Source organism: Bombyx mori, chromosome 23, assembly GCF_030269925.1.
Source record: "Bombyx mori chromosome 23, ASM3026992v2".
Classification (NCBI taxonomy): domain Eukaryota; kingdom Metazoa; phylum Arthropoda; class Insecta; order Lepidoptera; family Bombycidae; genus Bombyx; species Bombyx mori.
The window spans coordinates 13,671,059-13,697,264 of record NC_085129.1 but is presented as its reverse complement, the minus strand read 5'-3'; the positions used below and the strand labels follow the sequence as shown (position 1 = coordinate 13,697,264).

Here is a 26,206-nt window from a genome sequence, read left to right as displayed (position 1 = left end):
AAGCCTTCGTCGCTCTTTGTACTATCCTCTTCCATTTCGTTCGGTTTTCGGCCTAATTGGAGATAAAAAGAGGTATAAAATAATATAATTATTGTATGATTTGTGCATTATTATTCGAAGTACCTGATTGGATTGGTAGCTTTTCTCGCTATAACAAAAGTTCTTGGTCTATAAATTATCATTGTATGTCACGACCCTTAGATATAAGAGGCGAATAATATTCATTCATTGTGAGCTGAGAAGTTGTTCTCGAATGTTCTTTAGTAAAACATGGGTCTGCTCTGGTTATTTTTCATATTTAATTTGGTAAGTACAGTTTTGTAAAATGAATATTATTTTGGAAACTGGTCAATAAACTTTCTAGGTCGAGCTTATGAAGTCTAGTAAAGTAGTACTAGTAAATTAAAATTCTTCTGAAATTAATGCTATTATTACGTGTGTCAGTCACTCTATAGCTATCTCATATTTGGTTACACGAATCCCTAGGGGCTCCCCATTCGAAAGTATGGGGTTCGCGACAAAATTTACATACCTAATAGTAGTTTGATGAGAAAGAGTATCCCGAAATTTTACGCAAAGCGGTGAATTTCCTTTTCCCCTATATTACAATATGTTTATATTATATTATATGCGAGAGTGGGTTTTCGCAGCTGGTCATGATAAAAACGAAATACAGAAATCGATTTGATATCGAAAAAAACCTCGAAAAATACTCTTGAAATTAAATCAATTTGCGACCAGAAACAAGCCCACCCATCACATTAATAATACAAAGATATTCGTGTTACTGGTATTATTCTGTATTTGTTACCTTTTATTTACCTAAATAAAGTTAAATTTTTAAGTATGTCTATGGACAAGTTTGTTTGCGTGTGTTGTGCCTAGGTTTTAATAGGTATCCTTTTATATTTATTGGAATGCTTATATGTATGTAGGTATGTCTGTAAGTCTAGTTCCAATATTATAGGAAGTGATGGTAATTTATTTGTTTTGGATTATTTATTTTTAAAAATTATTACACATTGAAACTTTATTCTTCTGAATCGATTCAATATTTTTCGCGTGATAAACAAATAAACAGATTAAATGGAAACGTTTGGGGTCAACCACCAGTATCTGGAATAGTAATCTTATTATTGTATGTTACATGAATTTAGAGCTATTTTAAAAAAAAAAAATTGTTGCTTATTTGGGTGTACGAGCACACGGCCCACCTGATGTTAAGTGGTTACCAGAGCCTATAGACATCTACAACGTAAATGCCGCCACCCACCTTGAGATACGAGTTCTAAACTCTCAGTATAGTTACAACTTACAACGGCTACCCGGCCCTTCAAACCGAAACGCGTTACTGCTTCACGGCAGAAATAGGCAGGGTGGTGGGGTGGTACCTACCCGCGCGGACTCACAAGAGGGCCTACCACCATATACGAAATTTATAGAAAATATTTTTTTATTATAGAAATGATTAATATGCAACTGTCATGTACGATGTATAAGATATCGCACAAACTGTAGGCGTTTGGATGGTTAACGTCTACTAATGTATTATCTATAAGTTATAAGGATAAAAGTATTTTTACTTGTGGTAGGACCTCTTGTGAGTCCGCGCGGGTGGGTACCAACACCCTGCCTATTTCTGCCGTGAAGCAGTAATGCGTTTCGGTTTGAAGGGTGGGGCAGCCGTTGTAACTATACTTGAGACCTTAGAACTTATATCTCAAGGTGGGTGGCGCATTTACGTTGTGGATGTCTATGGGCTCCAGTAACCACTTCACACCAGGTGGGCTGCGAGCTCGTCCACCCAACTAAGCAATAAAAAAAAAAAAAAAGCAAATTATTGTGTTGTGCATTATTAGAGTTTGTCCATTTGATTGTTTACTTCGTTAATTCATTCACTTCGTTCAATAACCTCAATAATCCTTTAAAATGATGTCTTGCAAAGGCAAGAGAAAACTGATCGCGGCTTCTATATTCATTAGGTCGATTTATTTATAATCAAAAATAATTTTAATGCGTAGTATTTAGGGTTGGTAAGAGGTCGCACAACGAGATAAAGATAATAACACTGTAGATCGGTAACCTATTTATTTAATCTAGAAATAAATGGAATGTCAAAACGATTTGCAGGGCATTTTTTGAGGTGTACTTTAAGTCTTACCATCTCTCCTATCTGTGCTCTGAAGCGCTGATATTTTCCGATTTTTCTTTTGTTCAAACGGGGCTTGTGGAGAGTATTAAGCGGTAGGCAGCGGCTTGGCTCTGCCCCTGGTATTGCTGACGTCCATGAGCGACGCAACCACTTACCATCAGGTGGGCCGTATGCTCGTCCGCCTGCACGGTCAATAATACGATTGACGAATCAATCTCGGGATCTACTCGTATTGTGATATCTACGGGCTCTTGTTAACTTGGGGGTACTTGTACGGTACTTATTTTTGACTTTATATACTGACGTTAAGCAATAGCAGACTAGAATAATAATAACTTGTTATCAGTTTTGTTCGGCTAACACGAGAAAGCTCGCTTAATAATATAAATGGATGAATTTATTTTAAGCTAGACGTTCCTTGCAGTTTGGCTCGCGTTAAATTATTATTTAGAAATAATGAAGCACGTTAAATAGTTGTTGGTTTCAACCAGTGCCCAAACTACCAAACGATTTGTAGATTGGTTTTGTCCGGGTCATGCCATTTACCACAATAAAAAGCCTAAGTGATAATCCATACTATAAGCTACCGTTGTACAAAATTTTGTCAAAATTCGTTCACCCGTTTTTGCAATAACTGAGTAACAATCATCCCAACGTTCAAGTTGTAATATTAAATGAATTGATTTGCAAATTGCAGTAAGATTTATATTTATTTATCTATTTATTACACTTCATGTACAATTTACATTGGCGGACTTAATGCCTAAGGCATTCCCTACCAGACAACCAAAGGTAGTGCAGAGTAAATAATGGTAGGTGCAATGACATTTATATTAAATTACAAACACGTGCACAAAATATATAATATATACACAAACATATATACATACATACATACATACATATAATAGTTTATACAGTATTAAAAGGAATAAAAAATTATATGAAAATAAAAACTATTTACAGGCATTGGTGCAAGCTGAGTTCGGCACACCTTACCTGAGAAAATCTAGATTGGTAAGTACTTAAAATTCTCGATATTCAGTGGACTAGATAACTATAGCTTTTTCGTTTCTAATCACATACACATAGTATTTATATTTAATTCTTGTTTAATAATAATGTATTAGACACAAAAGGTAGGTAGGTTCTTGTTAGGACTAACACTTAACATGATAATATTGTTAAATTAGCTGTAATTTAATCTTCTGGGATTATATTATGAAAGTCTGATTAAATATACTTGTAATATAACTAAACTAGTTGAAATATCAAGAATTATCAAAGTTAAAATTCAAGCTACAAATGTTTTACGCACAGTTACGTTCTATACACTCGTCGTTTGAAAATTCTATTATAAATTGACGAATTTTTCGTTAGTTTAATTTCAAAACCATGTCTGCAAATTGCGTATCTCAAAAACATCGAAAAAAACAAAACAAAAAAAAAAAAAACAGAATAATTTTCCAGTGTCACCAATGGAGTTGCATTAATACGAAGTTGGGTTTTCCGGAGTCTCTGCCTCCCAGAGAACAGTCTGCTGTCGTCTTGAGTAGAATATTACCTGATGGAGCTTGGCGGAATCTGACTGACCATATCCTGGATGTGTGCTACGAGAATAGGCCTCGTACATACACCAACACGTGTCCCGGACAGGGTCTGCTGCACTGCTTGATGTATCAGATGATTGAGGTATGCGGATCAGTTATTTTTATTATTATTATTATTTTTATTTTTCTTGCTTAGATGGGTGGACGAGCACACAGCCCACCTGGTGTTAAGTGGTTACTGGAGCCCATAGACATCCACAACGTAAATGCGCCACCCACCTTGAGATATAAGTTCTAAGGTCTCAAGTATAGTTACAACGGCTGCCCCACCCTTCAAACCGAAACGCATAACTGCTTCACGGCAGAAATAGGCAGGGTGGTGGTACCCAGCCGCGCAGACTCACAAGAGGTCCTATCACCAGTATGACTAGCTGACCTGAAAAAAAATCGATAAAAAGAATAATAACTCTTTAGGCGAAGTTAAGGCACACCGCAGTGTTTCGTGTTTAATTAATGCAAATTTACTCAAAGGTACAAACTTACACTTTCTCGCTAACCCAAAGGAAAACAATTGTCACACCGCCAATAAAAAAAAAAAAATTTTTTTTTATTTGTTTTGATTTGATTTGAATTTTTTGAGCCCTTTGAAATTTGGCGTGGAAACACTGGCCTAATGTCAGTCCAGTCCTTCCCATAATCTATTTCCACTTACGTCTTCCGAATTTAGTCTACAACAAAAAAAATAATTAGGTTTTTCTTGGAAAAACATTTCTAGTCTCAAGTAATGCGACAAAGTTTTTGTTTTATAGGCAAAAATTCTACTTAATATTTTATACTAGCTGACCCGGCAGACTTCGTAGTGCCTCAATCGATTACTAAAAGACTTAAGCTTTTGTATAAAATAAACTCAAAACAAACAAAAGGAATTCGTCCGACAGGAGGGATATCAAAGGAAAAATTAAATTGTTATTTTTATTAAATTCCCAGCATTTCCATATTTATCTACCTTCTAAACTTTCTCTGGACTTCCACAAATAATTTAAGACCAAAATTCGGTCCAGCCGTTCTCGAGTTTTAGCGAGACTAACGAACAGCAATTCATTTTTAAATACATATGTAGATAAAACGAAAGCGGGGCACATCTATATATTAATACGTGAAGCAAAAACTTTGTACCCCTTTTTACGAAAATTGTGCGGACGGCGAAGTATGAAATTTCCCACACTTATAGAGAATATAGAAAAGTAGTGTAGAAAGCTAATATTTTTTTTAAACTATGCGTTTAATTATATTAAATCATTAAAGAAAACATTACACACACTACCATGTGTTTGACACACACACATATACTCTTTGCCTATTGTCAAACTTTTGTTAATGCTTAGTCTGTGATCAAACTGGGAATAGGTTAAAATTGTTTATCTTTCATATTATTTGTCTATAGTGTACTCTTGGCGAAATCTGTGACTATAGAAGTATAATAAATAGTCTTTGACAATAGAACCATAATAATGTTCAAACTTATAATTTCAATTAATTATAGTCGAATTTCGACTACTACGGGACCACTAGTTATTATAATTTCCTTTTGACCTTTCACATACTGCAAGCAGCGTTTGCCAATTTATTTATTATATTCCCATTTTAAAATTATATACTTTTTTTCAATTATTCCTATCTAAACATTTCCTTTCCGTACCAAATACATCTCTGTTACTGATCGGTGATTATAAAATTAATAGACTAAACTTAATCAAATTTATTTTTGATTTTTATGAAATTATTTACAGAATTGTCCGGAAGAAAGTCTGCGTAAAGATGACGTCTGTTCACCCGTGTCGTCACTTTCTGGATTCAATTACATGTTCTCACAAAGGTATACTTACTGTATTATAATTTGTTTGTTAATTTGTGTACAGATTAGATATCCGTCTTTATGAGGTTAACCAACCAGTCTCTCAGGTGGAAGACTATAAATATAGTCTGTTGTGCCGCATAATATATATTTGTCAAACCTCGAGTTAAAAATAATAATAATAATAATGGTTGTCCGTTAAGTCGGTTTATGGACGATAGTTATACGTGATAACGTCAGTCGCAGGACTATTCGAACTGTTAGCTCTGACGTCACGCGAGAAGAAAGATAAATATGTCACAAGCTAACGCTTGGGCCGATCGTGCCTCTCTATCGCTCGTTCCGTGCTCTCGCTTGCACGCTCAGCCTCAGGCGGAACGTGACACTTTTTCACGCATGCACGCGGTTTTCATAAATCTATAAGACGTAGTCACGTCAAAAATATTCGAGGTAAAGGTTACTAAGACATTAATATGAATGCAGCTATCTATTTTGTAGTTGAAGTCCTAATTGTATTGTATAATTTAAGAAACCGAAACCCATCAGTGGATATGGGCCACGGTTTTGGCTATATATCGACACGGACCATTAACGTTAGTAAAATCTTTTCTCTTTCAGTATGTACGAAGATTTGGAGGAGCATTTACCTGTTGAAATTCGTCCTGAATGGTTTTTGAGAAATGTAAGTACTTGGACGCTATTCTCGTAGGTCATGCAGCGATGGATTTATGCTTGATGTTGCCTTAGTCCATGTGAATAGCACCGCCCTTAATTTTAGAATAAAAATTTATTAATCTTTATCCAATATTTTTATTTTAAATTAAAAATTATATTACTTTTTTTTTTATAAAAGTTAATCTGAACTCATTTTCAAAGGAGACTGACTTACTGTCTTTATTTTTTTTTCGTCTCTGAAATTTTGGCATTTCAACAATTTTGCCACCACTAATATCATGCCAAATCCATCACTGAGGTCATGCTACTTCACTTATTTCTTAGCGACGCATTTTATTAAAGTAGTAAAGTCCCAATATAAATATCTATAGTCATTGAAAACATTTATATTCCCTAACTAATTTACGTCTGGGAAATAAGTGTGGTAGAGTTAACATTTTCATTTATATTTTGACATTCAACTTGAAATTGAAATAAATGATTTTGAATTTGAATTTGAATTGAATTTGAATAACTAATTAATACGGATACGTTAATTTCAGTATTTCAAATCGAAGTGCTGTCAGGTGCCACCTTTAGTCAACATGAGCACGTTGCTAGAATGTGGCTTTTCGTCTATACTCCAAATCTACACGCATGGCCCGCGGTATGCGCATGAGAAGCAACTGCATAAAGTAAGTATAGTAACCGGCAAACATCTTGAGCAAATGACCTTGACTGCGCAGAACCGAATTTTAGATCACTTTGGTGGTGAGGGTGAGGCGCGACGGCAGGGGAAATCGTATCGAGCGCGTTATTGGTAGATCAGTCGAACCTTGCGTCCCGCACCACGCCCTCATTCCGCTTGCTCCCAAAAGTACGCTTGCGTACAGTGGAAAGTTATTATATTATTAAAGTCTATCGTTATTAATCGTTAAGTTATTTGTTATAATTACTTGTGGACTTTGTTGCCATTGCTATTTGTGGAGTGTTTGTTGATTTTTTATAAAACATACACTATACCGCGACAAACCGGTGTAGTATTCAAAAGAAAGGGTAGAAAAATTGTGTACGACGTATATTGCTTCATTATAAAACAGGGGAAGAATGATATGGAAAAATTAAAACAGACTTCGGAAGTAACAAAACCATCAGTGAGGACTGTTAGGTGCATTATTAAGGAAGCTAAAGGCTCTGGCTTGCTCGCCGTGTTGCGGACTCCGGGTAAGAAAAGATCAGGGAAGAAGAAAGTTACCGGAATGGATAGTTTCGTTCAATCTGTAATAAAAAGATGTAATCATAATAACTACATAACAAGCAGCGAAACTCCGTACCGTAGAAAGACTTCGAAAATTTTAAAGAAGATATAAATTTTAATGGCTCGGAATGAAGCTTACGACGTATTATGAAAGAGCTAGGCTTTAGATGGAAAAAAAGAACAGAAAATAATCGGAAGCTGGTAATTGAGAAAAGTAACATTCGATTACTACGAATCGAATATCTTCAAAAAATAATTAATTATAGACAAAAAAGAAGATCGAATCGACCGAGTTGTAAACTACACCGATGAGCCCTATGTTGACTAATCACGATGATAGCGACTCGGGTGATGAAAACAGTGATGATGATGATGGTCAAAATCATGATAACGAAAAAAATATATACAAATACCAGCTTCGCTTCAACTGAACCAAGACCTGGCTCTAGTTTTGACTTAATAGAAGGAATATCTATGTATTTTACCCCAAGATTAAATTATTACAACTATTAACCTACATTTTTTGTTGATGTTCTAATAAATATATAAAAAAATACATATGTTGATTTTAATAATTTAATTGCATTATGACGCAGAGTAAATAATGTTTTTGCACGTGAGTGTACCATGCGCAAACTTACCCCCACTACGTCGACAAATGCTCAAGAAGTTTGCCGGCTATTATACTGCTCGTATACTAGAGACCGAGAGTGACGCAAGTCTATTTGAGGTAGAAATAGGAGTGACGTTGTCAATTCCATACTATCCTACTCTTCGACTGAGGTATTTATTCTTGGTGGAAGAATATAGCCATAGTTAAGCTGACACCGGGAATTTATTTGTTAAATAAGGTGTATTCGAAGTTGACTGTAAATTTCATGTTTAAACACTGAATTTTTTCTACTTCTTTTTCACGATATGGCATTAGCTTATTGCGATGCCATTCTTGCCAGTGTCGAGTTTATAAAAATCTTCATATATTAAATAAATACATATTCTAATATATAAAAAATATATATACGGAGAGGTACGACATGAAATCGATTTATTTGAGACTGTAATCAGTTGAGATTTGGACAGCCGTTGTAAGTATACTGAGACCTTAGAATCAGTTGAGATGAGATGAAATACTCGTAAAATCTCAGTAAAATGTTGCCTATTTATTAAAGTTTTTTTTTATTGCTTAATTGGTTACCGTAGCCTATAGGCAACTACAACGTAAAGGCCAACACCCACTTTTTGACAAGAGTTCTAAGGTCTCAGTTGTAACAGTGCAACAGTCTACCAGTACCTACAAGGCTGCCCTACTCTTCAAACCGAAACACATCACTGCTTCGTCGCAGAAATAGGCAAGGTGGTGGTACCTATCCGCGCGGACTCAAAAGATGTCCTACCACCAGTAATAAAAGACTAGTGGATTTTTTAAAATAAAAAAAACTCGCAAAGACCCACCTGGCTCCTTTGTTTCAATTTCTCACATTTGTGCACTTTGCCAGATGTTAAACGCCTAATTATCAAACAATACAATATGTTTAAAACTGAACAAACACGAAATTCACGAAATAAAACTTTTCATAGCTACGCTTCTCGTGTTCCTCATGGTCAACTTAAAAACAATTGAGAGGGTTTTATGTAGGCAGAAGAGCGCACTGCCCATCTTGATTGTGAGTGGTTACTATCGTTTATGGAAATTAGCACTGTCATGGGCGTAGACAAGTCACAGTTGTCGCTGTGTATCGAATAATTTGTTTCTTTTATATTTAAATCTAGAAAGATATAACGTTTTCAAAAAATTCGAGAATAAAATCTTCAGTAATTCTAATACAGGTTTCATTTTGTTACTAAGCTGGCTAATAAAACTCCATACTTTAATTCCTATTGAATTACTTACAGCTACCCGTCGCTGTTGCCACAACGTCAACCCCTAAATCGGATTCCATAAACGTTGTACGTCTGCCGGAAGTACAAACTCCTGATGTGGATATTGTCAGTATAAATTTGTATTTAATAATCATAGAAAATTAGTTTTTGAATGGAGGTTAAGTTGAAAAAGGAATGATTCAGAAGTAGTTTTAGTTAAAGTAGTTAGTGTTAACAAACCATCGCTAAACCCACAAAAATACATTAGTAATTAATTTAATAATTAAGTCAAATAATTGAGCTTTATTCATTGTTCTGCTCGTAGGGACCGACCAAAGTTGAAGAATTAAAAATAAGGTATGTGGTGTCTTGGGACACCCGATAGAAACGAAGTTCCTTATTATAAAAATATTAATTTGAAGTTCTATTCGAGGTAAAAGAAAATAAAACTGGAGGTTTCGCAACAACCCATGGTCATCCGGTAACGTGCGAACTTATTGTGGTGCCCTTCATTCACGGTTGTTTGCATAAGAGTTTGTGTATTGCGCAAACGAACGCTCTGGGATCGTGGTCAATGAATGATAAAAAAAATATGTTCTTTTTGTACGTTATTACAAAGTTAAGTCCTATACTGTGTGCATTACTAATAAAAATCTTACGTTACGGACGTTTTTTCCCGGTTAGGGTACCCCTCCGCATCGTCCCATAAGGAACTTCGTTCCAAAACATGTATTTTTTATTCCTACATACATTTTAAGCGTTTTTGTATAATAGTATATCGTTTTTTTTTTTTATTAGTACCCAAAAAATAAATCTAGATAGGTTTTCAATAGTCCATAATGATAATTGCTATTACTATTGACTATTTTAAATGGTCTATTGGTCTGTTCCATAGACAAATCTGGATCCCCTAGACTGCTGCGACATGTCGGAGTTCATCCAGCCTTCGTGGAGGACACAATGCAACTTCCGTTTAAATTGGGACAACAGAAATCGGCTAAGTATCGACATTAGCCACGGCGCCGCCACCACGCAGACCCCCGTTCCCACAACCAAACCCAAAGCACTAAGAGATTTTATGGTCGTTCCTCAAAGTGTGAGTTTCGTGAATTGTAGAATTAATAAAAAAAATTTATCACCCAATTTGGCATAGTAAAATCCTAAAATATTTGATTAATCTATTGTGCACTTTTGTCCATTTGTGTGTCCTATCAGATAAATAGGTAAGGAAGAATATTACTAATATAAAAATCTAGCGGGTAGATAGAATAGAAAATATTTGATAAACGCCTGAATCGCGTTAACGACAGTTTCAAGATAATCTTGCATATAAAGTTCCGAACAATTCGTACCGTCAGTCCAAGCTCAGTGGAAGATTTCCCGTTTGTCATTACCTTCCATTTGCTGATCCCTTAAAACTGGTGACCCCTTGCGAGTCCAAATCACGCTGTGCGTTCAGACATTTGTCAAATATCCTTATCTTTTTGGAAGCTATCCGCTACACAAATACCAAATACATACTAGGATTGTTTCATTATGCTTCAAAACTTCGAAATTCCAATTCCAATTCTATTGAGACACCAGAACCAGATTAACTGTTCTCACGGGCCTTCTAGCTCTAAATGGTTACTGGAAGGAAGTCATACGTGAATGTGGGTTATTTTTTTATATTTTTATTTATTGCTTAGATGAGTGGACGAGCTCACAGCTCACCTGGTGTTAAGTGGTTACCGGAGCCCATACACATCTATAACGTAAATGCCACCACCCACCTTGAGATATGAGTTCTAAGGTCTCAGTATAGTTACAACGGCTGCCCCTCCCTTTAAATCGAAATGCAATACTGCTTCACGGCTGAAATAGGCAGGGTGGTGGTACCTATCCGTGCGGACTCACAAGAGGTCCTACCAGCATTAAAGTAAGTTTTTTCTTTTTTTATTACCCTTGTAGGCAGCGAGCTTACGTCCCACCTGATGGTGAGCGGTTAACGTCGCCCATGGACTTCAGCAATGCTAGGGGCAGAGCCAAGACGCTACTTACCGTTAAAACGTGACCGCACGAAGACGTAGGGTAGCGAAACGAGACAATAATGGTCCACCTTGAGTATCTTACGCGGCAACTTCATCGTTTTTCTTTGTATCCACAGTGCGACAAGACGACGTGCGTCTTTAAGAAATTGAATATCGTCTCCGATAAAGGTGTAGTTGACGTTAAAAGTTTTATAAAGCTATTGGATAAATTCACGAATTCTTACCCGGTTTGGAACAGCGCTAAGGCGAGGGTCATCACGACTTGTCTTAGGAAATCGCTGATAGCCTACGACGGAGGCTGCGAGCTTAATAATATCTTGGCTTGCACGTTCGATGTCCTATCTGAGGTAAGTTCACATTTGTTACGCCCGTATATTTTGATTAATAAATCAGACATAATAAAATCAGTTAAATATATTAAAATATCCAGGTGTTTGAACAGGTGTAGTATTATTTTTTTATTGCTGTGACGGGTGGACGACCTCACAGCCCGCCTGGTGTTAAGTGGTTACTGGAGCCCATAGACAATGTAAATGCGCCACTCACCTTGAGATATAAGTTCTAAGGTCTCAGTATGGTTATAACGGCTGCCCCACCCTTCAAACCGAAACGCATTACTGCTTCACGCCAGAAATAGATGGGTGGTACAAATAATAAGGTTTATTATCCTGTGATAGGTCCTTGATCTGTGTGCAAGTTTTCAAGTTAATCGGACATCTTGAAGTCTGAAAGTGAAAATTTCATTGAAAAATTACGTTTTGTATATAGAGATTTTGTATATAGAGAGAGAGGGAGAAAGAGAGATTATGCTTTATTGAACACCAAAATAAATACAAATGTAAAACATTAAATACAACAGTACAATGAGCGGTCTTTTCGCCAAGAATCATTTCAGGAAATAAATTAATCGCGATGTAGGTAGGTACTCATCGGTTGAAAAACAATATCTTCATAAATGTATAAATATGAACAGTATAATTGTTCTTTTATTGTTTAATTTATAATAACTTAGGGAACGTACCCATACTACGTGACCTATTTTTTTAGTTTTTTCGACCCCTCCCTCCCCGCGGTGATCACTCGTTGTATATGCCAAGACCCCCCTCTCCCCCTTTAGTTTTCACGTAGCAGTTCATAATTATGATTTTTAATAATTTCACAGGCAAAAATTTAAAAAAGAAAAGGTTCATACTCGTCTTTATTGCATAAGAGTGCATGCACACTTAAATTACTTGTGAATTATGTATTATAAAAAAGAACAACATTTGTGAAAACATATTGCTATACAGTATGTAACTTACAGTCACTTAATTTACGAACACAACAATTATTTTCTGTTTAATCACATTAATATTCGTCTCATACATCAGCGCCTCCAACTGTGAGTTTACAAAGCGCTAAACACTGCGCGCTATATTCGAATATAGGTCGAAAAAATACGAGATTTCTCTCACTAAAATCGACTACGTGACAAAAACCTGAGCCACCCCCCCGCTCCTGTGACTGACCGTAGTATTTTAAAGATTCCGCTCCCCCCCCTAAACGGGTCACGTAGTATGGGTACGTTCCCTTATGGATAGATAATGAAGCCTGTTGAAAATGAGTTTTTGCATATTGTACGGGTTTAATTATACTATGCATTAGTCAAAATTCGACCATAACCACTGATAACTCAAGGTTCAGATACGATTTACGTTTAACAGTACCTGTTTTCCCTTCGAATTAATTTTGTAAGATTTTCCTATATATATATTTATTGATCACACTGAACTCGTCAATAGATACAACATCAGCTTACAGAGGAGAAAAATGTACATATGAAAAAGAAATAATGAAAAATGTAATGTTTTTTGCCTTTTTTTTATTGCCCTTGTAGGCAGACGAGCATACGGCCCACCTGATGGTGAGTGGTTACCGTCGCCCTTGGACTTCAGCAATGCCAGGGGCAGAGCCAAGCCGCTGCCTACCGCTTAATACTCTCCACAAGTCTCGTTTGAAGAAGGACATGTCATAGCGCTCGGGAAACACCGTGGAGGGGAGCTCATTCCATGGCCGGATGGTACGTGGCAAAAAATACCTCTGGAAACGCACTGTGGATGACCGCAGTGGCTCCAGGTAGTATGGATGAACTCTACGCCGGTGGCGGGCGGCGCGATGGTTAAACGAGATGCCGGTATCATCTCAAACAATTCCTCAGAGCATCCCCTTTTTCTATTAATGTAAGAATTACACAGGGAATGCATTTAACAGACGTGATTCTACATATTATTTTGCTTTTCTATTTCAGAATTGTCCTTTGAATGGCAACAACCAAACCTGCAAGTAAGTCGTCGAAAACTAAAATAGGCTTTTATTTTTATCTCTGACAATAAAAATATATAATATATTTGTCAAGCTCGCGGCACAATTGACAGGTGCTTATTATCTGCCAATTTGTTCCCAGATGAAGGTTGAGAGCCGCTGTATATTAACCACATATAATTTGAAGTGTTCATGTCGTGAATAGCCAACTTTATTATAATATATTTATTAGCACACTTATAGTATATTTATAGTATAGTATGTTATTTATTATGCCTCTAGTATACAGTAATAGATATTACGTGATTAATTATTACCTATATTTCTTGTGAATGTTTTAACAGGCACAGCTCAAGAAAGGACACCGTTTGCCAAATTAGTTCGTCGAAATATCGTCCGGTAAGTAGACCGGATCTTATGACTATGTGTGAGCAATTCGCTCCGATCAAGAGAGAAATTCTGCTGTTTAGCTGTGGAGTACGAACTCTTTGATGAATATGACAGGGACCTATGGGTTTTGAATGCTTCTAACGAACTAGGAGCGTTCAACAGCATCTAGGTGGTTCATCAGCAATTAGGTAGACTCATCAGCAATTAGGTGGTTTCATCAGCAATTAGGTGGATTCAGTGGGCCAGGTTACAGGCCGCCATTCTATCTTAACGCTTCCTGGTCCATCTTAAGCTATCCATGGTCAAATATATCTTGAAACATAATTATTAGTTAATTATTCTATTTCAGAAGCATAGACGGGATCCATGCTCCACTATCCCGGAGCTCGTGAACACGGATATTTTAACAGAATGTAATATTTCCGCGTTGAGTCGTATCGAATTTGCTCCCGAAACACCCATTAAGATAAAGAAATATGGTTTAGATATCTCTAAATATAAGGTAAGAAGCCAGTTTGAGTGTTTTAACTAATAGTTGAAATATTATGTTACTAAAGATTGGAAATGGTGAACTTCCTTACACCTCAAGTTATCACGATCGTGATGTTGATAAAACTAGCCAAAGGTGAATTGAAGTCGAAAAGAAAGAATACTAAATTGTATCCTAATCTTTCTAGCTATTCTCAGTCATGTTAAAAATAAATAATTATAGTTTATAAGGTAATGAATATGCGCCTATTATGTACCTAAAACAAATTTTTCAATCCACTTTCATTTTAATATATCCCCTGTGCGCGTTACGAATGTTTCAATTCACAATTATTCACAAGGTATCGTTCATTTCGTGAAATTATGTAATAAATACTCTAACTCTTCCGGTTAATTTTCAATTAAAATTGCTATATCCTCCTCAGTGCAAATTACAAATTAAATAATTATTCATAAGGTAATTCGCTTTCACTTCCTAAGATTATCTAATAATACCCTCATGAAACTGTTATAGTAATTCTTCGATCGATTTTTATTTTAGTGCAAAGGTCAATCCGTATCAGCTACGTGTCTAATGGACAAAATGGAAGTCCTAAATAAATACACGTTCATGGATTATTTCAAGATGAAAGACAAGATCCGTAAGTTCACAGCGACCCAACCGCTTTGGACGATCTACAATGACGGCTACCTTAGCGCTTTCACGAATATGCCGATGTATAAAGAGTATTGTAGCTCACCGAAGAAGTTGTTGAACGTTGTCGATGCTATGCTCATGGTGAGTGCATTCTTTAATTCTATGTTTTATCATTCCGTGGGGGTGTTAGGTTTTATTTTCGTTACGGAATTTCTTGATTCAGTCGCCGCGCTCAAAGCCCGTGATAAAAGCTATGCAATAGTTTAATAATAATAATAATAATAGCAAAAATCATACATAGATACATAAACAAATTGGAAGCAAACATAAACATACACATACTACAAAAACATGCAGCCATACACACATGTACAATAATAGGTACCGTTTTGGGAGATACAGTGTTCATCAATTCAAGGGAATCCGAACCTTCTCTTCCCTGCAGGTTTCAGCGCGGGAACTAGGAACTTAACCGAGTCAAGAACACGAGAGAATACTTAAATAATAATAATAATAATAGATTACGATATCTTATTCTTCTGTTTTTTTTGTTTTATCATCTTTTTTTCCCGTCCAGACTTGTCCCGAATCAAGAAGACAGAACACGCAGCAATGCCGAAAATTGTTTACGGAGCTCACGAACTCTATTCCAGCTAATAAACAGAATTTAACCGAAGAAATGGTGAATCATTTTCATCGTATTTTCCTGGCTAACGTTTCTTCGCCAAAGACAGGTCACCCGAAACGTCGCATCCATCTTAAGCAACACAAAAATAATCCTTTGTACTATGCGATATTGAACACAAAGGAGGCACCGCGAGTCGCATTACTCGATATACCAAGAACGAGCGTCAGAGAACCGTTAATAATAAAGCCGGTTTACTTGAGACAGAAAAATCAGAATACCATTGCGACGCCGTACATCAGTGATAACATTTTAAGAAGCTCACCGTTTTGGTTACACGAACAAATCGCGGCGGCTCATTCCAATTCTACAACTCCGGTCAGTGTTGCTAGGATTGTGCTGAATTCTACCGACAAGATACCGAATTTGAGTCCGAATTCCAATGTTGAGTTGGTAACACCGTAATATATATAACCTATAAATTTCGAATGGAAATATATCCGTTTAGTTTGGGACGTGTAAAGACGTGAATAAAGTTCGAGATGGGAAAATCTAATAATATAATATCAAATTAAAATCATGTATATCTACTTAAATACTATTATAAGGTACTCTAAGATCGGTTCCAAAAAGGATTCGTAGTTTTAAAAAGAACTGAGTAAAGAATGCGAATTGAAAAGCCTTATGTTTTAAAGTTATCGTGCTAAGAAATGTTATGTCTACCATCTATGTTTTCGATATAAGGAAATACATCCTGTGGTGTAATTCGTTTAACAAAGAAATAAAGTTTTAAAAATTAAGTATTTTCTTTTATTTGACCGATTGACTGATGCACCGAGGGTCGTGGCTTCGATTCTCACATCCAGCAAACACTCGTGTGATAAACAGGTTTGTTTGCTCTTTGTCTGGGCGTTTAATATACTACATACATAAGTTTGAAGTTGTCGTGGCCTAAAGGATAAGACGTCCAGTGTATTCGTGTTGAGCGATGCACCGATGTTCGAATCCCACAGGCGGGTACGAATTTTTCTAATGTAATGTTCACGATTGACTTCCACGGTGAAGGACTAACATCGTGTAATAAAAATGAAGCCCGCAAAAATATTATTTGCGTAATTACTAGTAGTAGGACCTCTGGTGAGTCCGTCCGCGCAGGTAGGTACCACCACCCTGCATATTTCTGCCGTGAAGCGGTAATGCGTTGCGGTTTGAAGGGTAGGGCAGCCGTTGTAACTATACTTGAGACAACTAAGCAATAAAAAAAATAAAAAATTCTTAAGTGTGTTTATTAGTGTCCGGTACACAGGAATTCCTTAATTGGGGCTGGATAACCGTGCGTGATTTGTTTCCAGCTAATATTATTTTCCTGTAAAATGATTGCCTCATTATTAGATCATACTAATATACCTATAGAATATTTATTTATATGCAAAATAATTTCTTCAAAAGATAGTATTTTCGGAGTTACATGGCGCCAAAGGCAGATTTGGTACGACGTACAATAAAAAAACAACTAAGCATATGAAAAAAAAATTTAATATAATAATTACTACGATACATAACACCCATAGTAAATTTATCATACTTAAAAATACGAAATTATCGTAATTCTTTAAAATGCATTTCACAAATGTCACAATTTAATAAACTTTTTTCGTTCAGTCTTAAATATTAAATTTCAACCAGTACACAGTATTACTCTATTTTATTTCTTATCCCAGTAAGAAAATAAAATCCGAGAAATGTGCTTGATTGTCGAATAAACGAGAGAGTAAATAAATATTTGTGTTACTTTCAATTTAGAATGAAGTACAATTACTTAGAAAAGCCAATAGAACAGATTTTATACTTAAAACATCGTTATGTCACAATAAAACCAATTCAAAATAAATATTATATACCTAACTATTCATACATCACTCTAAGATATGTAGTCATAATATAATTTCAATACAAGCAAACAAACAGACCACAATAGCTTTACATTGTCAGATTTAATAAACAATAAATAAATATAAAAGCAAGTACGTACTCAAAGGGCCTATGAGTTTAACTCAAACTTAAAAACGAAAAACAAAAAAAAAACATGGCCGCTGAAAAAAATAGTTGCCATATTAAAAATTAAAATTACGCGTAGAAAAAGTAAATAAAACTTTTGGGCTTTGAAAAATAATAATTAAATTGGCAAGTAAGTATCTATACAAAAAAGTATATATTTATTCGAGAATTGAATCTATAGATTCTTAATCTGTGGATAAAATACATATTATAGAAAAGACACTGTACATTGTCACATAATATTTACATATCATGTTATCAACAATATTTTATATTAACAGATTATTTTTTGTAATTTTTTTTTGTTACGCAATAATGAATTTGTACACGAAAATCACTTAGAAATTTCATTTTTAATATCGTTAATGATGGACGAGCGTTACACAGGACAGAACTCATGAAGCACACAGTCTTGAAATTAAAAATATTTATCTTTTTACTAAGTACTGTAAGTTTTACTGGTGGTAGGACCTCTTGTGAGTCCGCGCGGGTGGGTACCACCACCCTGCCTATTTCTGCCGTGAAGCAATAATGCGTTTCGGTTTGAAGGGTGGGGCAGCCGTTGTAACTATACTTGAGACCTCAGAACTTGTATCTCAAGGTGGGTGGCGCGTTTACGTTGTGGATGTCTATGGGCTCCAGAACCACTTAACACCAGGTGGGCTGTGAGCTCGTCCACACATCTTAGCAATAAAAAAAAAAAAAAAAAAAGTACGATGGTCGTATGCGCAATTTTAATTTAAAAAAAAAGGTTATTCAATTTTACTACTTTTTTAATTATTTATAACATTAAAATCGTGCTATTAATTTTACGTTAGTTTAAAAAAAAAATAATCTATAAATTGTCCATTCAAAACGAAATAAACACGAAACTAAATATCTTCAAAGGAAAATTCTGAAATCCTTCAATACTGATAAAACAAAAATAATATACATATTTGATATACATATTGAATAAAGCGATCGTTTTATATAATAGTAGTTTTTTTCTTCAAGGCATATTCAGACTAATAGTATCAAAATTCCTCAATGATCTGGTATCCCCGTTGAGACTATGGGTTCCTGCGTTGATCCTAGTTAATATTTCTTGTTGCAGTGCTTTCAGCGTTCTTACCGCAGATAAATCGGTAGGTGGAGCTAGCAGCAACGCTCTCCTAGCATGCGGTAATGCTTCAGAGGGTTTGTTTAACGCTAATATAGCTCGTGCCATAGCGTATGCGCATTCGAACGCGTTGGGTCGCAAGACCGATGCTCGAGCTGCCAAATCTAGTGCTTCAGATGGTTCCTGAAACGCAGAGCGCTTAATTTATGATGATATCATCAAGGTATAGCTTTTTTGGATCACAATCGACTCCGTGCCGGTCTACGAATACTCAAAACACAATTTGGTGTTCTTTTTTTATAGTAGAGTTAGTTTGTCGATTAATTCAAGGTAAAATTCGAGAGCTGCAGAGAGCTAAAGAGCTTGACGTATATTAAAATCCGGTGCAATTATTTTTTGGGGAAACATGAAATTCGAGTATCTGTTAAAACAAGTTATTTGTTATAGTTCGACGGTATTATGTTACGCGTAACGAACGATATAAATCATTGATTGGATGAATGAGAAGAGCAGGACACGGAGAACACAAAACTATTTCATATTTATTATGTACGAACGATACAGGTCCAAAAACCCGGGGTAGGCCCAAGAAACGCTGTTTGGATGTTGTAAAGGCGAATATGGAGGAGAATAACCTCACCCAGAAGGATGCGGAAGACCGGGCAAAGTGAAGGAGTTTAAGTAGGAAGGCGGACCCTGTCAATAGACCGGTAAAATGCTAAGAAGAAGAAGACAAGCTCTCAGCACATCTGCTGAATATTAAGACACGTGTCAGAAAAAAAATATATATATAAATTGTCAATTAGGCTTACATTCAATTTCCTCTTGCACCTCGACAAGTTGAGTAGCAAATTAGTCTTCAGCTGCACAAAAGCTGACACGTGCTCCTGCGGAACTGGTTGCGTGGTGGCCGTAGTCAATCCTTCATCGCTGATCAGCGGGTTGACTTTCTTCAAGGCGTACTGGTAACGGTGGGCCGCTTCGGACGGCCGGTTCTTACGGTACAGCATATTGCCGTCTTCCAGTAGTTTGTTTAGTAGAATTAGCCTTTGGGTGAAAGAGAGAAGGTGGAAAATTCAGTTTTGCTGGTGGTAGGGTGGTGGAATTCTGCAGCAAAGTATCCATACGTGTCCATTTTGAAGGTAGGTAATGCTTTTAAGCAATATAATTGAGATTTTGATCTTATGTGGCCGACGGTCATTCACTTTGTGATCGTATATTGGCTCCGGTAATAACTTTAAAGCAGGTTCATCGTGAACTATGTTTAACCATCTATGCAATACAACTAAGTACTAAAGCGTATTTTAGTACCTGATAATATTTTTAAAGAAGATATCGAGATGACCTGCTGTTAGACAATTTTCGCTACTTTTATCTTGAGGAATCAGGTCGGATTATAAAGAGGGTAGGAAATAGGAAAGGCGGTGATGTTAAACCGTGCGGAGTTCTTACGAATAATAAAACAGTACAGAATCATACGAGTAAGATGGATATTGATTATCCTAAATATTAAGATGGCGCCGGTAATACTTTAAGACCGAGTATACCAAGGCATAGTCTGGAAAAGCTTCTCATTCTTGGTCAAGTGGTCAAAGGCACGACAAGATAGTCGGACACTGTACGGAGAGCAGTTGGTGGCAGCATCCCAAAGGTTGTCCACCTCGCAGTGGACCAATATTAATGGTAGTACTTGCATACGTGTGGTCGAGATCCTCAGTAATGAGGGAACGAAAAATAAGAACGATTTTTTTTCTAAGCTTATAGCCTTGAGCAGCTATTTCAACGTAACCTTAACTAGTAGGTGAGCTCACGGGGCTCAAATCGGAGTGATGCTAACACTGACCCTAGCAAGAGCAGTGCTTCGCAGAATACACCGCCGGATCGGAAACGCGACCCACTGAGAAGATCCGGCGAGAAACTCAATGTCTGTGGGTATGAAGAAGGATACCATCGGCAGGAATAAAATAACTTACATAAACTCCGGTTTCCCAGACGCCATCACCCACGTTGTCGGTCCTAACTTTGCTCCCTTCCGCAGGAAGCAGTTGACTACTTGTAAATTCCTTTGTCCTATAGCCCGGTCCAAAGGCCGCAGACCGCTGTGGTCAACTCTTTCCAACGAAGCTCCTCGTTCCAGGAGTATTTCCACCAGTTCAGCTGACCCACCACAGGCGAGACCCAGTGGAGTTCTTCCGTTGCCATCTGGTTGATCTGGTGAAGTAAGCAGATATGGATATTGAAGAAAACGGCGATTTGTGTCAAAATAGTGAAGATTATATTTCTTTGTACATTAATATTTTTGTGTTTTATTTCTTAGTTTATTTTTTGTATCAGTTAAAAGCATTGTATAAAATTGCATAGAATAATAAATAACGTTACATGTTAACGAAAACGATTGCATTTTTATTATAACGTACTTAGTGGTAACTGGAGACTATTAATATGGCATAGTGAATTCCAACTTCAGTCATGAGGTTTTCATAAAAAAGAAAGGCCAGAGCAAGCGGGATGATATAACCTAAATGCGCGGACTCACTGAAGGTCCTATGACGAGCTTGACTTTATTCACTCACGGCGTTACATGTGGTACTAAAGATTATCATTACCAATAGTTGCCCCTCGATCCAACAGCACGACCACAGTGGGTATTCTTGACCGAAGACACGCCCAGCCTAATGGTGATACACCGTCAGCATCTATCGCATCTGGATCAGCACCTGTAATTCCAATAAGATTAAATGTATTAAAATCAAAACCGATAAGTTTTTAGAAGAAAACTTTCAAGTAATATCCTTTTGGATCTACATGTATGACAATAAAATAAAATTATACATAATGTCTTTTATAGAACTTATAAAATTTGTTACTGTAAATATTTTTCTCATTTCCTAGAAGCTAGAATCGCGATAGTATCCAGTTTATCTTGCGATAATAATTTAACTTACCTTGCTGTAAAAGCATCTCCACGACGTCAGCATGACCTTCAGCTGCTGCCAAGATCAAAGGACACTTTCCACCGGATCCCATGACATCAGCGCCGGAATCCAAAAGCCTTAGAACCAAAGCGGTCCTGCCGTTTTTTGCTGCTAACGCCAACGGTGACAGCTGACGGGCGTTTAAGGAATATGGCGTAGCGCCTCTGATGAGTAGTGCGTCAGCTATCGCAGCATTTCCTGCTGAGCATGCTGCAGTAAGGGCAGTTTCTCCTGTCACTGGGCAAATGCCGTCGGGCTAAAAGAGGACATTAAAATTTATTTATTTCGATACATACGTTTAATTTGTTATTTATTTCTTAGAAGAGAAAGGGATGATTGATTTTTCATGCTACACGTATTTTTATCTCGGTTACTAGCACATGAAATATCACAACTGTAGTTTTTTTTATTTATTGCTTAGATGTGTGGACGAGCACACAGCCCACCTGGTGTTAAGTGGTTACTGGAGCCCATAGACATCTACAGCGTAAATGCGCCACACACCTTGAGATATAAATTTTAAGGTCTCAGTATAGTTACAACGGCTGCCCCACCCTTCAAGCCGAAACGCATTACTGATTCACGGCAGATATAGGCCGAGTGGTGATACCTACCCGTGCGGACTCACAAGAGGTCCTACCACCAGTAGACAGTTACAACAGTAAGGTATAAAGGATACGAAAAATGTATATTTCAACAAATATCATGACAATGTGATACTTAGTTATTACTTCCCTCTAAATTTAGTGTTAGCTACAAAGAATTTAATAGTAATTAATAATTTATTTCACGTACACCTAATTAACCTCTCCAAACAAAAATTAACTAAATAATTTCTTAAATGAAAACTAAATTAACAAACCCATTTAGCCTAATAGGTCCTAATAGGCTCTAATAAAGAATGAAAAAAAAAGTAAATTAACTCACAATTAATTCGGCTGTATCCAATAAATATTCAACAATGTCCAAATGTCCGTTCTGAGCTGCACCAATGAGGGCGTGTCTTGACCCGGGCACTAGTTGTTCTATGTTACCCCCGTCTATGTCAATGGAGTTTCTGTCGCCCCTCCCAGTTTGACAGCCAAGAAGGTATATCACTGTATCTCTGTGGCCATTCTTTGCTGCGTGCACCAAAGGAGTTTGCTCGGCTGTGTCAGTGTGACTCAGGGATGCACCTAAAAAGACAACAATATAACAGTAACATCATGTTTGTTTAAGAATTAAAATTATATGTGTGACTTAACAAATGTTCACGATTGACTTCCACGGTGAAGGAATAACATCGTGTAATAAAAATGAAACCCGCAAAATTATAATTTACTTAATTACTGGTGGTAGGACCTCTTGTGAGTCCGCACGGGTAGGTACCTTTGCCTATTTCTGCCGTGAAGCGGTAATACGTTTCGGTTTGAAGGGTAAGACAGCCGTTGTAACTATACTGAGACCTTAGAACTCATATCTCAAGGTGGGTGGCGGCATTTACGTTGTACATGTCTATGGGCTCCGGTGACCACTTAACATCAGGTGGGCCGTGAGTTCATCCACACATCTAAGCAATAAAAAAAAATGAAAAGATTCATTGATGCACAACGTTACCTGCAGCTATTAATCTCCTTGCTACATCAGTATGACCTCTTTGACACGCTAATGATAGCGATGAACATCCTTGAGAATTTGTCATTTCCAAATCCGCTCCAAATTCTAGTAGTAATGCAACCATGGATAATATTCCTTGATATGCATACATACACAGTAGAGGAGCGTTTCCCAGGCATTCCGTAATTTGATTTGGCGAGCCACCAGCAAGGAGCATCAGTCTCGATACTTTTACATTAGGAGTATAGATGTTCCTCAAATTAGCTATAGATTCTCCGACATTTGCGGAACTTGTTGCTACCATCATTGCTTGTAAGTCTCTTGGGCACAAACCTAATTGCGCTGGTCCCAGATTTCTGTACATGTGAGCCTTTAATATGTGATGACCGAGTTCCATTGTCTTCTCGGAATCTAATGGCGCTTGAACCCTTGATAGTCTAAAAGCAATTCCACAGTGTCCGGCTCTGAGATCACACAGGAACTTAGGGCTTTCGGCATCATCCCTTCTAATAAGCCATTCCCTGAATGATGGATGGAAAAACATGTATGTGTTGTCGATTCTTTTCACCAAGAAGTCTTCGAGACTGTCAAATCTGTGACGGAACTCATCCCATGGCAAAAATGTATCTACCAGTAAGGAATTCACGGAATAATATATTTCGACTAAAGTGAGCGGATACAAAGCCGCCAAGCAAACACTTAAAATATGCGTCACTTTCTCAAATGACTGAACGGTCGGGAATCTCAAATTGAACTGGAGCAAAAATATCTGCGCCAGCGATATCGGAACTACTTTGTAGTTCGTTGATTTCACAACAATATGACTACGTTCTACCAAATCTAATATTAATTTTAGGAACAAAAACGAGCCTTGGCTCAAATGTAATATGTATTGAGCGAATTTTAGTGCTGAGTTATGAACACCTTCAGATTTTCCTGTAGACGATTTTATATTTGTCTCTATGATTGGGGCAGCTTGCACTCTTGCATTGAAGTATTCTAGTAAATCTTTATTTACATTGTCCGATTCGTCAAGGCTTAGTCTTGAATACGGGAGTTGTTTAGTTAGTTCAAGGAATTGGGTTCGAACAGTTGCAACGACTTTTAGCCACGTTGGCATTTCGGCAACATGTCTTGCTAAGAAAGACGCGATTGTGTGGCCATGATCGGGCCTGTGATATTCTGCTTCACACAGCCCATCTACGAGGATGATGCTATTAGACGTGTCAATACTTCCATTTCTTCTTAAAATGACCAGAGGTTCAATAATTCCTCTCATGAAGGCTAGGTCTGGGTCGGAGATGCATTCCTTTAAAGACAAACACGCTAAAAGATGAGGTTCGCTTAGAAGATATTCTCTGTAGGATTGTAATCTCGGAGCTTGGCAGAGTTGTGCGGCGAGTGAGTGGACTAATTCACCAACTAGACAAGTACTGTTGTTATCAGCCTGCAAGGAAGGAAACAATTTTCTTTAGAATTACGACATATTTTACAAACTTAGCTTTTTTTTTCTACCTAGGCTGGTCTAGAGAGACCATGTCAGCGTCGGCGGGCTAGTAGGCGAGCTCACGGGGCTCAACCCTGACGTTGTTGCTAACACGAACCCTAGCAAGAGCCGTGCTTCGCAGAATCTACCATCGAATTGATCCAACTTTGCCTACATTGTTTGGAAAACCCCGAATCCTTCAAATGCGAATGAAATTTCGAACCAGATAAGCGAAAAAGAGGTATCAATTATGAATAACATTTTGGCGAGTTTAATTAATACTCACTTGGCAAAAATGATACGCGACAACATGTGAAGCCAAGTGGGTGAACATGCCAGCTGTCATCTCTTCCGGTAGCATCTCTCTGATATCTGACTGCTCTCTTAGCTCTTCGTATTCGTAATTTCTCTTCCTTCCAAAACATGAATACTCTACTAACTGGAGTATTAACGCTGTCTTTCCGGTTCCCGGACATCCTGATACTAGAATTCCTGAAAAGCAAAAATCTCCGTTTTTAAACTTACTTTTTAATTCTAAATTGGATACAAAACACTTCTTGTTACGATTGAGAAATGATGGCATTCAATTCGCGGCTTCTATGAGATGCAATAGCTGTTTAAAATACACAAAATAGAGTTGTATCCTTAGTTATGGTCAAAAAAACAAATTAACATACCCGATGAGCTTGATTCGAGAGCTTTCTCCATATCCCTTATAAGCCACTGTCGTCCAGCATAATAGGCGTGGCTGTCTGATGAAGGTACTTCGAAGAATAGAGGCCGTAATGTCAGTTGCGGTGTGGGATGTACTGTGAATTAAAATTGTAATTTTTTTTTATTACTTAGATGTGTGGACGAGCTCACAGCCCACCTGGTGTGAAGTGGTTACTGGAGCCCATAGACATCTACAGCGTAAATGCGCCACACACCTTGAGATATGAGTTCTAAGATCTCAGTATAGTTACAACGGCTGCCCCACCCTTCAAACCGAAACGCATTATTGCTTCATGGCAGAAATAGGCGGGGCGGTGGTACCTACCCGTGCGGACTCACAAGAGGCCCTACCACCAGTTGTTCCGTTATAGCGTTTTTTTGCTAATGCCAGAATTTTTTGATATTAGATATAATCTGAAGACCCTTATACGGGCTTGATATCATTCTCCGCGGGTTATTACGAGTAGTATGTGA

General features: G+C 37.1%; 2 protein-coding genes across 6 annotated transcripts in view; one reads left to right on the top strand and one right to left on the bottom strand.

Annotated features, from left to right (window-relative positions):
* Positions 1-107: 107 nt before the first annotated feature.
* Positions 108-16,601, top strand: LOC101740799 (uncharacterized). The gene is made up of 14 exons (XM_004930627.5): positions 108-306; positions 3,119-3,169; positions 3,623-3,844; positions 5,493-5,578; positions 6,176-6,239; positions 6,775-6,906; positions 9,363-9,455; positions 10,225-10,425; positions 11,476-11,706; positions 13,647-13,681; positions 14,005-14,059; positions 14,400-14,552; positions 15,081-15,317; positions 15,754-16,601. Exons 1-14 carry the CDS (start codon positions 271-273, stop codon positions 16,264-16,266), a joined length of 2,109 nt encoding a protein of 702 aa, XP_004930684.1. The 5' UTR covers positions 108-270; the 3' UTR covers positions 16,267-16,601.
* Positions 16,602-17,319: 718 nt separating this feature from the next.
* The window catches only part of LOC101744717 (protein TANC2), a 307,082-nt gene continuing 298,195 nt past the window's right edge, over positions 17,320-26,206 (bottom strand). For all 5 annotated transcript variants that reach the window (XM_021350968.3, XM_021350969.3, XM_021350970.3 and 2 more), the window contains 9 exons: positions 25,696-25,827; positions 25,305-25,510; positions 23,533-24,979; positions 22,864-23,111; positions 21,907-22,192; positions 21,568-21,678; positions 20,935-21,172; positions 19,774-20,008; positions 17,320-19,144 (listed from right to left, as the gene is read on the bottom strand). In XM_021350968.3, the coding sequence (XP_021206643.2) occupies positions 18,851-19,144; positions 19,774-20,008; positions 20,935-21,172; positions 21,568-21,678; positions 21,907-22,192; positions 22,864-23,111; positions 23,533-24,979; positions 25,305-25,510; positions 25,696-25,827 (3,197 nt within the window). In that variant the 3' untranslated portion in view covers positions 17,320-18,850. The remainder of the gene's footprint in view (positions 19,145-19,773; positions 20,009-20,934; positions 21,173-21,567; positions 21,679-21,906; positions 22,193-22,863; positions 23,112-23,532; positions 24,980-25,304; positions 25,511-25,695; positions 25,828-26,206) is intronic.